At 41.7% G+C, this 16,555-nt stretch overlaps 1 protein-coding gene across 1 annotated transcript in view; it reads right to left on the bottom strand.

Moving 5' to 3' along the window:
* Window positions 1–16,555, bottom strand: part of LOC144685865 (A disintegrin and metalloproteinase with thrombospondin motifs 2-like) — a 264,496-nt gene that overhangs the window by 86,468 nt on the left and 161,473 nt on the right. The window contains exon 5 of the mRNA XM_078550836.1: window positions 8,435–8,518. Coding sequence (XP_078406962.1) covers window positions 8,435–8,518 — 84 coding nt within the window. The remainder of the gene's footprint in view (window positions 1–8,434; window positions 8,519–16,555) is intronic.

The raw sequence follows: 16,555 nt of genomic DNA, 5'->3' as shown, positions 1-16,555 counted from the left end.
TCCAATGCAGGGAGTCCCCACTCCTGAGATACCCGCTGATGTTACTGGAATTGTAAGGGGTGGGTGAAGATTCCACTCTCAACAAGAACTACCAGGAAATCGCAGAAACAATGTGGACCACAGTACATCATGCCCTTGCTCAGAATTTCAATGGATTCCTGCCAATGCTTTGCAGGAGTTTGGCAGAAGTCTGGAGGAAACTTGGGACCTAAGTCTTCTGGAGCTGCTGACAAATAACTTTCACGCTCCAGCCAATATTGTGGGTTGGAAGCTTTTATATACTAATCTTCAAGTATTTATTGCTTAAGTAATAGCCAGACCATCAATAGTTTTTAAGTCAAACCAACTGTGTTTTTATCCATGTGTAAGATTCACATTTAACAAAATTCACTTGAAATTCTACATCTAAATAGATTCTTTTGGTCACATATTACTGCTTATAACAGGATTTCATTATAGACGTGTCCTTTAATTTACAGATACTGTGGATACAATATTGCATTAAGGATAAAGAGAGGATGACTAGTACCTCTAATAGCATTATGGTGTATAGAGTTTACAAGGGCCAATACCACATGCAGGGACCAATTTTCCTGATTCCAGTCTACTCGGCGCTGGTTAGAACAGAGAAGGAAAATGAAATATAGCTTCAATCTTCAGGGGCTGCTAGACAGTAAAAGTTAGGAACGTCCTATAGTGTGTTGAATATTTCAATGTACATTTTGCTCACTTAAAGCTACCATACATATTTGTACCAACTGGGGGAGTATGCAACAAGAGAAATAAAAAGGAACCCATTGTTTGCTCTTGCAGTTATGAATTCTGGGTGTCTCTGGCAGTTTCTGTCCCAAGAACCTCACAATGATGAATAGGATAATGAAACATAAGCAGCATTGCTTCCAGGTATGAATCTCTTTGGAGGGTTTTGCCTACTTTTCCACAGACAAGGCAGCACTTCAAGTCGGAGCCTCAGTGACACATTCGGGGCCAGGATTTTCCGGTGGTCGGATGGGCTCGTGGGTGGCCCCGGGGGTGTTCGGGAAGCTGACCGCCGCCCGCGATCGGGCCCCGACTGCGATTTCACATCGGCTAGCCAATTAATGGCCGGCCAGCATGAAACGCACACTGCAGCGCTCAGTGCTGTTGGGGTGGGGGTGGGAGGAGCGCGAGTGCGGAAGTTCACGCATGCGCGTGGGTGCGTGCAGTAAAAGCTCCCTGAGGCACAGAGCTGCCTCAGGGACCTGAGGATTTTCCAAATAAAAAATAAAGATATTAAAAATGTTAAAAAACATGTCCCCTCGTGTAACTCTGTCACATGAGCAGGGACAAGTTAGAAATGAGTGCAAAAAGGCTTTTATTTTTATTTTAATCACTGGTTTAAACCTCATCCCGCCCGTGGATGAGATTTAGCCAAAAACACAAAGGCTACTTGGCCTTTTCGCCGGCCCGGCAACCGAATGGTTGGACGGGCAGTGAAAAATTTGAGTCAATTATTTCATTAAGAGCTTTAATAGGCCGCTTAATTGTTGGCGGGCACACTGCCAACTCCCATGCGCGCCCACCGACCAAAATATCATGCTAGTGCGCGATAATGTCGGGATGCTCGCACGATACCATCATGCATCATTTTACGCTGGTTGGGGTCAGCATGCTCACCCAATGAGCGCAATATTCTGCCCAGGTTGTGCTAAATGCACACAAGCTCAGATCTAACAAACAGGAAAACCTACATAGTGTACACATACACACTGATGTTGCAAAAATAACCATCCAGATCAAACAAAAACATTAATATTGGATCATTATAGAGATGTTTCACCACTGCATTGCTGATGAATATGGCATTGTCTATGTCCAATCTACCACCTTCGATGTGCATTTAGAGTCATCATCTATATTCCCATATTGACAAAAATGGCTGTGATGTTTTGAAGGCGCGATGGCAGGTTTTGCAATCACAGATGAAAAAAGGAAAAAGACCTTACTTTTCCAGCATGACAGTGAAGAATTGGAAGATATTTTTGAGACACTTATGCCTGAGCAAAATTACTACCACTCAGCAAAATGTGCAATAACAACCTATTTCACACCCAACAAAAATATAATACGTGAAACAATTGTCTTCTGCCCACTAAGCATCACTGACCAACATTGCACGTGTTTGAGGCAACTAGCAACCAAATGTGACTTTGGTGATGTTGAACATGTCGAACAAGAAATTAAAACACAAATAATCAAAGGTTGTCTCTCTAATCAACTATGCTGAAGACAGAAAGCTGTCAGAGCTGTTGGAGTTAGCAAGATCACAATTGCTTTCAGGGTCTAGAGCTACTGAAGTTGAGCCTGCCAAAAGTAACTACCACGGTCCAAGTTCAACTACTGTAAACACTATTCATCGCTCATGTGCCAGGAAACCACCTGCAAAGCAACAACAGCAGTCTCACAAACAGCTTGTCCAAACAATGTTTCCATTGTGGCAGCACTCACACACACCAGACAGTGTCCTGCTACTGGAAAACAATGTAAAGCCTGTGGAAAACCTAACCACTTTGCTCATGTTTGTTGTTCATCAGCAAAATCAATTACTAAGAGCAATACCAACAGAAGGGTGCCACATATATGTACCACAGCAAAAAAGGCAAGAGAATGTAGCCAATGTCGAGGCGGATGACCCTGAACATACCTTTGTGCTCCCTTTTGGACACAACAACCAGCCACGTGTGACAGTGACCATTGGCTGCTCAGATATAGGTGCTCTCGAGGTACAGGAGCATTTGTCAATCACATGAAAGGCAAAACTTGCAACAAACTTCAGATTTCCCCATTCTCTGCAAATCAGGGAGTGCAAAAATATTTCTTGACAACAGTGACAAACCACTGAAAATTTTCGAGACTTTTGAAACACCAAACTCATTCAAAGACACCAGAATGAATGTTGTATTTTATGCCATATCTGGCAATTGTGACACACTTATCAGTTTCCACACAGCAACAGATCTGCATATGATTGCTGTCACATAGGAAATTCCTATGCACACCAACATCATTCTTGAATTGTAGACCTCAAGGTGACCTGAGCCGTGCAAACAATGGCAATGAATATCATTTCACATCAGGAAGCAGACTGAGAAGGAACTTCAATGTCTACTTGACATTATTGAGAAAGTTGGGGATGAGCCTATCCCTTGGATCTCACTCATACAAGAAATCCAAGAGCAAGAACCAGATTAGAATCTATGTTGATATGCTGTCACCAAACCAAGCCGTACATCGAGAAAGACGCTTGACATCCTAGAGAAAGTAAATGGTGCTAAACTCTTTGTTAAACTTGACCTCAATGCAGGATACCATCAAATCGAGCTTGCAGAAGAACTGAGGTATCTTACAATATTCTCCACTTACATTGGACTTTTTTGGTGCAAGAAGCTCAATTTTGGAGTCAATTCAGCAGCTGAGGTATTTCAGCATAAGCTTGAAGGCACGCTGAACATCAGTGATGACGTTCTCATCAATGGTCACAATGAAAGTGAACTCGAAACATGCCTACAAAATAATGCTACAATGTCTTAGAGAATATAACCTCACCTCAAACAAAGACAAGCACTTGTTCAATGAAAACTCTTCAGTCATGTGTTCAGTGGTGAAGGAGTATCATCTGATCTACTGAAAGTTGAAGCCATTGCAAATGCTACAGATCCTACAAACATGCAGGAAGTTCGGAGTTTGCTAGGACTTATCACATACTGTAGTCACTTCATTCCTGACCTTGTTATGCTATCTTCCCTCCTACATGGTCTGACAAAAGAGACCACCAAGTGGGAGTGGACTACATCACACAAACAGACTGTACACCAGATCAAGCAATGGTCGTCAGCAAGTTGCACAAATGCCTATTTCGATCCTGATTGTGGTCGTGGATGCAAGTCCAGTTGGCCTAGGTGCAGTTCTGATGCAAGAAGACAAAGCAGAGAATTATTACGATGGCAAGCAGATCACTAACACTTGTAGATCAGTGTTACTCACAAGCAGAGAGAGAAGCACACTCAATCACATGGGGTATCCTACAATTTCACCTCTAGTTGTACAGAAGCGAGTTTGAAGTCATAACTGATCATGGACCACTAATAAGCCTGTTCAACAACCACATAGAAAACCATCCACTCGAAAGAGTGTTGGATACTCAAGCTACAAGAGTACAAATTCCAGGCATGCTCAACCCAGCGGACTATCTTTTGTGACATCCATTGCTAAAAGACAGTTCTGCTAGTCGTGAGGAAAAGGTTGTCGAATAACATCTTAACTTTGTAAGCCTAAATGCGATGCCAAAGTCGCGATAACTAACTGACATCAAAGTGACAAAACAAGATGAGGATTGCAACTATATATGATGACTATGGAATCATGAAACTGGAAAGACGTGATTGAAAGAGCACCTATAAACAAAATCATTCACACACACTACAGGGTCTTCACAATGCTTGAAATGAGCTCACTTTATACAACCACATCTGACCTCATGTTACAAAACAACTGCATTGTCATTCTACTATCTTTATACAATCGAGAACAGAAAGAAGGATCAAATCAAACTAAATGCAGAGCGAAGCATGAAATTTAGAGCTACACCACTAAAGCAGGAGATAAAGTGGTTGTGAAACTTGACGGTCACGTTGAAAAGCAAACAACCCCTTATGATATCCAAACATTTGTTGTGACCAACACAAAAGGTCAATGATCACTGCTAAGTGCAGTTTGCTATTTACCACACAAAATACGTCATTCTTCAAAGTACTGAAAATACCATTCGGAAGCACTGAACCTGATTCCAATATCAACATCTCAGATGAAGAACATGAGTTAATTGAGGCTATACCTAAGATTAGACGATATCCTACTCATCAGAGAAAACGCCCACCATACTTAAGTGATTATATTCAGAAGTGAACTATTTTTAGTTAGTGAAAAAATCTTTCATTTCATTGTATATGACTGAGTGCATTGTACCTTAATACAAAAGTTAGAATATGTAATAGGTTGAATGTTCAAGTTATGCTTAAGTTTATTGTTTACATTTTGGGGATGACTCATTGAAACATGCTATGTCTTTCATTCACTAATAAGGGGAGGGATGTAGCAAATTGCAATGTTCCTTTTGTTCACTTGAAGCTACCATACACACTTGTACCAGCAGAGAGAGTCTGCAATGAAAACTAAAAAGGAAGCCATTGTTTGTTCGTGCAGTTCTAAGTTTTGGGTGTCTCTGGCAGTTTCTGTCCCAAGGACTTCAAATGTTACTATACTTAAAGAGCACATTTTTAACTGAGGCTCCTCAGCTAGCATCTTGCAAAATCCATATTTTGAAACTCATGACCACAACTACAGGAAAAAGAGCTAGGAAGTTGGGAACATTTCTCCTGTCTATCAGCATAACACAGATGGATCTGCACCTTTTACAGATGAAAACCCAACTCCATGCCCTGGGGAGCCAGTAGGAATAGCATGTAATGATTTTTATCTTTAAACCATCAGTGTGCTTGAGTGCAAAGGCAAACCTGCTGTTCTTGATTGACAGCTCATGAAGTATCAGGGTCGAGAGCTTCAGCAAGATCTTGCAACTCAGTTTCAACAGCATCAGGGCTCTTCACAACATCAGCCCTCCTCACATCATCAGCCCAAAAGGATTGAGGGTGTATGCATGCATTTCCTCTATCTCTCTGCTTTCTAATATGAACATTTAAAATGGGCCACTAACTTCAAAAGGCAAGAATGGAGAGTAACAAACTTCATTGTTCTCCTTTGGGAGATTGGCTGTTCTCAACTCATAACTGGTGATTGATGTTGGAGTCTCAAATCATTCCATTTGTTGACAAAAGTCTGGTTTCTCCCAGAAATGTAGCTGCAGTACAGTGAAGGCCAATATGACTTTCTGGCTTATTTGATCCGAGCTTAAAATCTGCCTGGCCCACTACAGCTCAAAAACAATCCAGAGAATGCTCTCATTTTAGCATTCAGCAGGTGCTGTATCATATTCATAATATCACATTCAAAATGACCAAAAGGATGACATGACATGATAACACCTACTTGAAGATTTATTGCATTTTTCTCACGGAAATTAACTGGAAACTGTCTATATGACAGGTTCAAGATTCAAGCCATCAGATTTTGAAATCACATCTGGGGATATTATCAGAGGCAGAATTTTATGTCCCTTGGCGGGTGCAGGCCTGACCCGAACGGGAGTGAAATAGCGCGTGATGACGTCAGGTGAGCGTCCCAACGACATCGTGCACTCTTGTGACCTTTCAGTCAGCAGGTGCATGCGAGAGTTGGCAGCGCGCCCGCCGACAATTAAAAGGCCTATTAAGGCCCTTAAGTAATTAATTAATTTGTATTTTTCGCTGCCCACTCAACTGTTCAGTTGGCAGGTAGGCGAATAGACCAGGCAACCTTTGCATTTTTTACGAAACCTCATCTGCGGGCGGGATGAGGCTTCCAACGATTACAAAAAAAAACATTTTTTAACATCAGTTTTCACATGTCCTTCTTCATTTGACTGAGTCACATGTGGGGACATGTTTATATCAATTATAATTTTTTTATTTTTGTATTTAAAATCCTTCAGCTCCCTGAGGCAGCTCTGTGCCTTCAGGGAGCTTTCAGTGCACGCTCCCCCTGCACATGCGCAGACTTCAGAGCTCGCGCTCCTCCCGCCCCTATCCTGGCAGCGCTGAGTGTTTCAGCACGCGTTTCACGCTGGCCAGCCGTTAACTGGCCAGCCAGCGTGAAATCGTGGTTGGAGCCTGATCACAGGCGGCGATCCATGTCACAGCCGCTCCTGGGCCCACCCGCCGCGCCCGCCCGACGAGGGGAAAATCCCACCCCAGCTTCACTGGGGAAACATTGCACTGAGTTTGTTGAGACGGCATCCCAATGTCAGGGTAAGTGAAAGTGGGAGGCAAATCTCACTTCAGTCAGTAGCAGGACACGGGGCAACATGTTGGCAACAGCGGTGGATGCATTTCAATTAAGGACGGCCCTTTCAGAGGGCAATTAAGAGTCAAGCATGTTGCTGTGGGTCTTGAATCACACATGGTCAGACAGATAAGGGCAGCAGGTAAGTGAATCAGATGGGTATTTAATGACAATCCAGTAGTTGTGTGAGTATTGATTACTGATACTAGCTTTTTAATTTATTGAATTTAAAATTTTCAACTGCCATAATGGGATTTGAACTCATGCTTCTTGAATATTAGTCCAAGCCTGGTGGATTACAAGGCCAGTAACACAACGACTATGCTACCGTACCCCGTAACATCTCTTTAAGATTGGGTTGCGAGCTAGGTTTTCCACATGCCTCAGTAAGACTAAGCTGCTGGTGCAAAGTCAAAGCCGTGTTAGGAGCTCAGATTAATTACTCAAATGATCTGACTTCACAAAATTACACACAGCTTTACTCATGCGGCCAATAATTCTCAGCAGAGATTTTGCCAATTTCCATTTTCCAAAATTTGGCAAGTTCAAGTACACACAGCATTTTCAAGTACACACATAAAAGGATAATACAGAATTTTACAAAAACAGATGTCTTCCCTTGAATATGAATACATTAAACTGGGCCAGTCTTCACATTGTAGAAATTAGCTGGTTAAGGTTGGCACAAAATTGATCTCAGATTACAACTGCCAGTATTTGTGATGGAGTTGGTAAGTACACCGTGATGAAATAATTAAGTTTTCTATCTATTTAACAATTTCAATGATCAGTGTTCTCAATGGCATGGTCAGTGTAACAGTCAGTGCAGACTCAAATTCTGGCAGGAACTGGAAATGTCAGCTCGTCATCAAATCCCAATTGGGCCTGGAACAGGTGAAACCTTTTCTTCCCAAATACAACCCACATTGTTGAGGAATGACGCCAAGAGAGGGGATTTCTAATGTTCAGAATTTTCTTAGCCTTGGCTGCATTACTACCCAGCTATCTGAAGATCAGAGATGACCCTGGTGTACAATTTAGTTCAGTAGTCTAACTGAGGCTCATTGACCAGAGACCCCATAAAAATAGATGATAGCAGCCCCTTTAAAAGAGGATGATTGAGCACCAATTAAACAGTATTCTGAGGCTGGCCAAAGAATGATTTTCCAGGACAATTTTTCTGTCCGCCTCTCAACTGGTACCCATGAAGTATCTACACTGGTAGATACGCCTGCAAACATGTACAAACTAGGTGGTCCTGCCCTGACTCCAGATAGCCCAGTAAGTTGAGGAGTAGAAGACACTGGTGCCCAGTCTGTCAAACCAGAAGAGGGGCCAGAGGAATTTTGGTCTCTATGTATGTAAACAACTCCTTGATATGTTGGAACTAAAAAAGTAGTACATGTTTACTTTATTGGAGGCTACACATATACTCAGGCAGAAACAAATTTTCCATTACCTTTGCATAACCCAGCATGATTATTCGCACCAGCACAACATTGACATGGGCTCCCAGAGATTCATCATGGTAAATCTCATTAACCTGCAGGAAAATAAAAATACATTTGACAGGATGTATTAGGTAACAATAAACTGTTTATATGAAAGAATTATAAAACTATCTTGGCTCTAACATCATAAATTCCCATCCAACGATCAGATTTTTTTTTTTGCACTTCTTCTTTTTGGATCCAAGGATGAGATGCAATTTAAAGCTAAGGGTATCAGAGTCACATTAGAAGTCCCAAAGGAAATTAATAAAATATAAATTATGCAGCTCGATGGCAAGAATATACCCATAGTAATCAATAGGCAATATCCCCTAGTTCATTAAGTGGAAACTTGCTAAATGAATTATGCGTTTGGAAGCGAAAAATTAATCCAAAAGAAATGAAATCTCATTAACAGTCATCTTCATTGTGCTGAGGATTTATCTAATTATCTTGAGAGTCACTATTACTGACAACTATCTCAGCCAGAGTATTATTTCTTTCCACAGTGTCAGGAATAAATGGAGTCTATAACATATCATAATCAAAAACCAGTAAGTGGTTTGTACCCAAAAACTGATAAAATGCAGCAAAAAAAAACTGGCCATTCTTATGAGACCAAGATTCATGCTGGAGTTGTGACAATAATGGTGAAGGACTCATTAGGATCATTAACCCTTGCCAAAATGGTATTAATTAGTATGAAGCAAGGTAAAACAAAGCAGGATTTTAGTCATTACTGCTTAGCACTTCCTATTTTTTTTTAAATGTCAGGAATTTGAAGGCAAATTTTAAATTAATGTGTACACCTATAAGAGGCTGGCATTATGAACTGATTCATTATGCAAGCCACATCTACAGCATACAGGATTATCTGAGGGCTTAAAGAACAGCCAATTTTGATTAAATGGCAAAACTAGTTAGAAGCTCAGAACTGTGATGTAAAATTACACAGCATTAGGGATTTATGATCACACTAAACAACTAACAGCTTTCTTTATCCTTGTGCTTAAATAAGAACCTTATCTTTTATCAAGTATATGACATTTAAAAACACAACAATATACGCATATTTCAGTTAAACAAGAAAACCGCTATGACCTTTTTAAATGTTCTTTAAACACAGTCATTTTCACTGGAAAAACTCCCATACAAAAAGTTTTATTAAACACTACTAAGTTATTTTAACGATCATGGCAGGCTCAGGGTTCATTCTTTAGACACGAGAACCAAATTTGAACCAGTATGGGTTAATTCAACGGATATCTGAATTTAACCTGTTCAGAAACTTTTGGGGAAGAATCTCTCAAGTTAGAAATGAAGAGGCTGTTTGACTGGACCATTGGCTAATTTTGAGAGATAGCAGTTCTCCAATAGGCTCTCGTGAATGTGAACACTAAAGATATCACAGGCAGACCAAGCAAGACATCAATCCAGACAGAGGCACAATAATGCACCATGGACATGCATAAAGAAGTGATCTGATTTAATCCCATTCAGGTTTAATGAACATCGTTGTATCATGTAGGAGTAGAATTAAAATGGAAAACACTCTAGAATTTTATTTCATAATGACCAACAGCAACAACAGCATTGACAGGAAATGCAAGAATTTATTTTTCAAACTCCTAGAACTCTACTCTCGTCCATTCACACAGTGCTAAAACACAGTGAAGCCGCTACCAAGGCAACATTGACAGGAAACCAAATAAGCTTTTCGCAAAATGCTAAGCAAGGTAGCTTGATAAATGATACATATATAATACAACCCATATCATTCCATTTTTGCCATTATTTCCTGGGATGTGAGTGGCGCTGGCAAGGCCAAGATCAAATAAGGTGGTGATGGTGAGCCGCCTTCTTAAACCGTGCAGTCCATTTGATGTGGATACATTCATAATGCTGTTAGGAAGGGGGTTCCAGGTTTTTGACCAGCAGCAGTAAAGGCCAGCAATATGGTTCCAAGTCAGGATGCTGTGAGCTTGGAGGGGATCTTGCTGGCGATGGCGTTCCCATGCATCTGCTGCTCTTGTTCTTCTAAGTGGTAGAGGTTGTGGGCTTGGAAGATGCTGTCGAAAGAAGCTTGGCGAGTTGCTGCAGTGCATCTTGTATATGGTACACACTGCTGCCACTGTGTGTCAGTGGTGGAGGGAGCAAATGTTTAAGGTGCTGAATGGGATGCCAATCAAGCGAGCTGCATTGTCCTGGATGGTGTCGAGCTTCTTGAGTGTTGTTGGAGCAGCACTGATCCAGGCAAGTAGAGAATACTCCATCACACTCCTGACTTGTGCCTTGTAGATGGCGGACAGGCTTTGGGGAGTTCAGGAGATGAGTTACTCATCACAGAATTCCTAGCCTCTGACTTGTTTTTATAACCACAATATTTTTATTGCTGGTTCAATTAAAGTCTCTGGTCAATGATGACCCCCAGGATGATGATAGTTAGGGAATTCAGTGATGGCATGCACGTTGAATGCCACGATTAGCTTATTAGATTATCTCTTGTTGGAGATGATCATTGCCTGACACTTGTGTGGCATGAGTGTTACTTGCCACTCATCAGCCCAAGCCTGAATATTGTCCCGGTTTTGTTGCATGTGGACATAGACTGGTTCAGTATCTGAGGAGTTGTGAATGGTACTGTACATTGTGCAGTAAGTGAACATCCCCTCTTCTGACCCTACATTCAAGGGAAGGTCATTGATGACATAGCTGAAGATGGTTGGGCCTAGGACACAATCCTAAGGAACCTCTGCAGTGATGCCCTGGGGCAAAGATGCTTGGTCTCCAACACCCACAAATGTTTTCCTTTGTGCCAGGTATGACTCCAACCAGTGGAGATGTTTCCCCTATTCCCATTGACTTCAATTTTGCTAAGGCCCCTTGATGCCACACTTGGTCAAATGTCAAGGGCAGCCACTCTCACCTCACATCTTGAATTCAGCTCTTTGTTCATGGTTGAACCAGGCTGTAATGAGGTCTGGATCTGAGTGGCTCTGGTGGAAACCAAACTGAGCATAGGTGAGCAAGTTATTGCTGAGCAAGTGCCGCTTGATAGCACTTTCAGTGACAATTTCCATCACTATACTGATGTTTGAGGGTAGACTTATGGGGTGGTAATTGGCCAGGTTGGATTTATCCTACTTTTTGTGGACAAGACATACCTGGGCAATTTCCACATTGCCGGGTAGGTGCCGGTGTTGCAGCTGTACTGGAACAGCTTTGCTAAGGGCACGATTAGTTCTGAAGCACAGGTCTTCAGCGCTACCGTAGGGATGTTGTGGGGCCCACAGACTTTCCTGTAGCCAGTGCCTTCCGCCATTCCTTCATATCTCATGAAGTGAATCGAGTTGGCTGAAGACTGGCTTCTGTGATGCTGGGGACCTCAGACAGAGGCCGTGATGGATCATCCACACAGAACTTCTGGCTGAAGAAGGTTACAAATTCTTCAGCTTGTCTTTTGCACTGATGTGCTGGGCTGCCCATCACTGAGAGGATATTTGTTCAGCCTCCTATTCTGATTAATTGTTTCACTGTCCATCACCATTCAGGACTGGATGTGGTAGGACTGCAGAGCTTAGAGTTGATCAGTTGTAGGTTGGTTGTAGGATCACTGATCTCCAGCTGCATTCTGCTTCCACTGTTTGGCATGCAAGTAGTTCCGTGTTGTATATTCACTAGGTTGGCACTTCATTTTTATGTATGCCTGGTGCTGCTCCTAGCATGGTCTCCTGCACTACTCATTGATTTAGGGTTGATCCACTGGCTTGATGGTAATGGTAGAGTGGGGGATATGCATGGCCATGGGGTTACAGATTGCGGTTGAATACAATTCTGCTGCTGATGATGGCCCACAGCGCCTCATGGATGCCCAGTTTTGAGCTGCTAGTTCTGAATCTATCCCATTTAGCACGATGGTAGTGCTAATGGATGGTATCCTCGGTATGAAGGTGGGACTGCGTCTCCACAGGGACTGTGCAGTGGTCACTCCTACCAATACCGTTATGGACAGATGCATCTGCAACAGGTAGATTGGTGAGGGTGAGATTAAGTAGGATTTTCCATCTTGCTGGTTCCCTCACCACCTACTGCAGACCCAGACTGGCACATATGTCCTTCAGAATTTGGCTAGCCAGGACAGTAGTGGTGCACTCTTGGTGATGGACATTGAAGTCCTCCACCCAAAGTGGAGGACTCAGTGCTTCTTCCAAGTGTTCAATATGGAAGAGTACTGATTCATCAGCTGAGGGAGATGGTAAGTGATAATCAGCAGGAAGTTTCCTTGCCCATGTTTGACCTGGTGCAGAGAGATTTTAGGGGTCCGGAGTCAATGTTGGAGACACTAAGGACAACACCCTCCCGACTGTATACCACTATGCAGCCACCACTGGTGGGCTTGTCCTGCTGGGACAGGATATACCTAGGGATTATGATGGAGGAATCTAGGACATTGGTTGTAAGGTATGATTCTGTGAGTAGGACTATATCAGGCTGTTGCATGGCTAGTCTGTGAGACAGCTCTCCCAATTTTGACAGAAGCCCACACATTAGAAAGAAGGACTCTGCAGGATCAACTGGACAGGATGTGCCATTGTTATTTCCGGTGCCTAGGTCGATGCCAATTGGTCCATCTGGTTTCATTCTTTTTCGACTTGTCTCTACAGCTTGTCCGTAGAAATTTGATACACTGCATGGCTTGCTAGACCATTTCAGAGAACAGTTAAGAATCAACCACATTACTGAGAGTCTGGAGTCACATATAGGCCAGATGAGATAAGGACAGCAGATTTCCTTCCCTAAAGGTCATTAGTGAACCAGCTGGGTTTGAAGCAAATGGAATGTTAAACTCCAAAACAAAAAGGGGAGAAATGTGATTTTCCTGACATCGCCATCCATCGGACTCATATCTTTATTGGGGTATTGTTGGCAAACTGACAGGCTGTTTGACAAATATTGTTTCTGAAACAGTGTTAATGTTCTGCTCAAATCCAATTGCATGATTTACTGAGCTAAACATTACACAGAGGAGCAGCAACAATTGCAAAGTAAACATTTGCAGTTTTTATAAAACCTCATTTTAAAAATGTGTTGCAGCAGGTGGGATCAAGGACTCTGGTGTAATTGTGCCAACAGCTCCCTTTATTACACAGACTTCTCTTTCGAAAGTGTTCATTTCTGCCTTGGCCAAGCAGCAGTAAACCAATACAATAAACACCTGTATCGCAGGTCCTATCTTAACCAAAGATGCAGTAAATAAGGTCTGGCTCTTTTTTAACGTCTTCTTGTTATCTTGAAGAAATGTGCAGAGTGAACTCAGAAGGGCACTTCTGTTCATATCTGGTGTAAGCCTATGAAGCTTTCCTAAAATATAGAGCAAGCAGAGTACCTTAAGAAACTTAGACAAGTACACAAGTAGTGAGCTTAACTGCTCAAGTTGTAAAGAATCAAAAGAGGCATTCCTGTTAAGAAGCTCAAGAACATTTACATCATACAAGGAGAAAATAAGTATCTTAGAGAGATAATGACCAATCTGGAACACAAAAATAAACATAAGGCAGTTTTGTTACCTCAGCTACTGAAGTTCAGCAGAGATAATGTTTTCACCACTGTCAGCCTGTTTGTAAACAACATGTCTCAAAAACAAATGTATAGGTTTCAATGAAACTTAGTACACAGATAGGGTATGGCCCAAGAAAGAACTAGTTAGTTTTTCACAGTGGTAGAGACCTGGATCCGGATCCTGGAATTTTCTAAAGGATCCATTAACATTGAGAGATAGGGAAAATTGACTTTTTCTTTTAGAATATTGTGGATTTCTCCATTTAGAATGTTGTTGACTGTTTTAAAATGTTGTGGATTGTCTCAGCTGCTGTGCTGGAATTTGTCATGCTCTGTCAAAATGTGAGCAGAGTTTTCAGAGCAGGTTGTTGGGTATGTATTCACCTGAAGCTTCCTCAGTGAGATAGAAGATCTTAACAAAAAGATTTTTTTTTTAGCTTTGTAGAGACACAGCATCAACCAGGCAGAGTAAAGCCTCAAGGAAGAGCTGCGTAGTTTTAATAATGTTGAGTTAACACAGCATGGTAGAGGTACGCGCTCTATTGAGTGCCCTCTTCACTTGTGTTGAACATGCTACTGGCGTACATTGTAATGCAGCACGTCTCACAGTTACTTCTGCTGATATCAGTAGCAATCATCATCATCAAATTAGCTCCAGCAACAATTGTGAGTACAAATTGTTTAATTCTGAAATAGTTTCCAAATTAAAATTTCTGTCCTGTTCAGCTCCAGCTCATCAATCGTTACAGCACAGCATATTTTATACTACTACATAAACAGGGAACTAAATAAAAGGAATACATTAAATAACAGAAGAGAAAAGAGGGAAAATAATTTTAAAAGATCAAAGAATTAGAGAGAATATGGCAGAATATGGTGAAAAACTGAGCATTTGCATTTAGAATGTAACTCTTGAGCATAAGCACACCAGCAAAGGAACAGCTCTGATACCATTAGACATATGATATAACCTGAAGCTGGTGTTCCAAATGAGATACTGCAGTGGTTAATAACTGGTTAGACTATACACAACTCAGCTCATATATCCAGGCAGACAGGTGGAAGTATTCTATGTTTATCTACAGATCAACATGTCGTTCGCAAAGTCTTAGCTGTACTGAAAAATGAAAAGCTTCCTTTATCAAAATTGATCAGCATTCAAATTTACGTCAAGTATCTCAAGTCAAAAGAGCATATTCCTCAAGCTATCCTCTCACAAATTGCCACCTAATAGGAATTCCTGGCCCTTTTGACAACAAGTGCGAACAAGAGCACAGGAAACAAAAACAGTCATTAAATGAAACAGTCATTAAATGTTTAATTAAAAGCAAGCTGTTTGTTAAAAATTAATTAGCATTGCCGTTATGTGATATTTATATAACGTCAAATAAAATGAAACATAATATAATATAATGGGCAGAATTTTCCGTTCCTGCCAACGGTGGGAAATTGAGGCGGGCGGGGCACTCAATTTGGCGTGATGGAAAAAGTCAGTTTCCTGCCAGCAGGAAATTAGGAATGCAGCTCTTTCCACTAGAGAGGGCGACCGTCATTGGGCACAGGGTGTCCTACTAGGAGGGACCACCCAAGCCCACAGCCAGGCCGCATTGGTGGCGGGAAGAGGTTAAAGGGCCTCAACTGGCCCACGACTTTGACACCTACCCTGTTGCTGGTAAAATACCAGCAAAGGTGGGTAGACGATGGCATAACACCATCATCTCACCCAATTTTATGCCCGCCCACCTGCCAGCTCGCTCTCAGGGGGCATAAAATGCCAGCCTTTTTTTCTTCATTCTGTCAATCCGGAATGTGGGTGTCGCTGGCAAGGCCTGCATTTTTTGGCCATCCCTAATTGCCTTTGAACTGAGTAGCTTGCTAGGCCACTCAGAAAGCAGTTAAGAGTCAACCACATTGCTGTAGGTCTGGAGTCACATGTAGGCCAGGTTGGGTAAGGACAGCAGATTTCCCCGCCTAAATGACATTAGTGAACCAGATGGGTTTTTACAACAATTTAAGATAGTTGTCATGGTCACCATTACAGAGGCTAATTTCGCACATCAGATTTGTTAATTTAATTAAAATCCCACCAACTGCCGTGGTGGAATTTGAACCCTTGTTCCCAAAGCATTAGTCTGGGCCTCTGGATTACTAGTCTAGCAACATTACGACCATCTCCTCATCTGTGCCAATAATTCACCATCTTGTTGCAAATGTTTCATGCATTCCGACTTGCCATATTACTATTTGTTATTTTTCCTGATGTGGCCATCGTTCTAATATTCTATTTCTGTTGTTAAACTTTCTGTCTCATTCTGACACAATCTGCTTTATTTTACACAATTTGTTACTCTGCTCTACAGCCTTAATTTTTCTCTTCTGACTTATAAATTTACCCTTACCTCAAATTTACCCTAAATTCTCTCTCCATTACTAAAGGCCTTTCCATCTTCAATATTTACTGTTTAGTACCTTACAAATTCTCGTGATTTAACTAATCAGAGACTCTTGCAAATACCTTTGTCCTTTTTTTC

Source organism: Cetorhinus maximus, chromosome 10 (genome assembly GCF_964194155.1).
Source record: "Cetorhinus maximus chromosome 10, sCetMax3.hap1.1, whole genome shotgun sequence".
In the NCBI taxonomy this organism is placed as follows: domain Eukaryota; kingdom Metazoa; phylum Chordata; class Chondrichthyes; order Lamniformes; family Cetorhinidae; genus Cetorhinus; species Cetorhinus maximus.
Note: the sequence above shows the minus strand (reverse complement) of the source record. Positions and strands in the feature narration are given on the sequence as shown.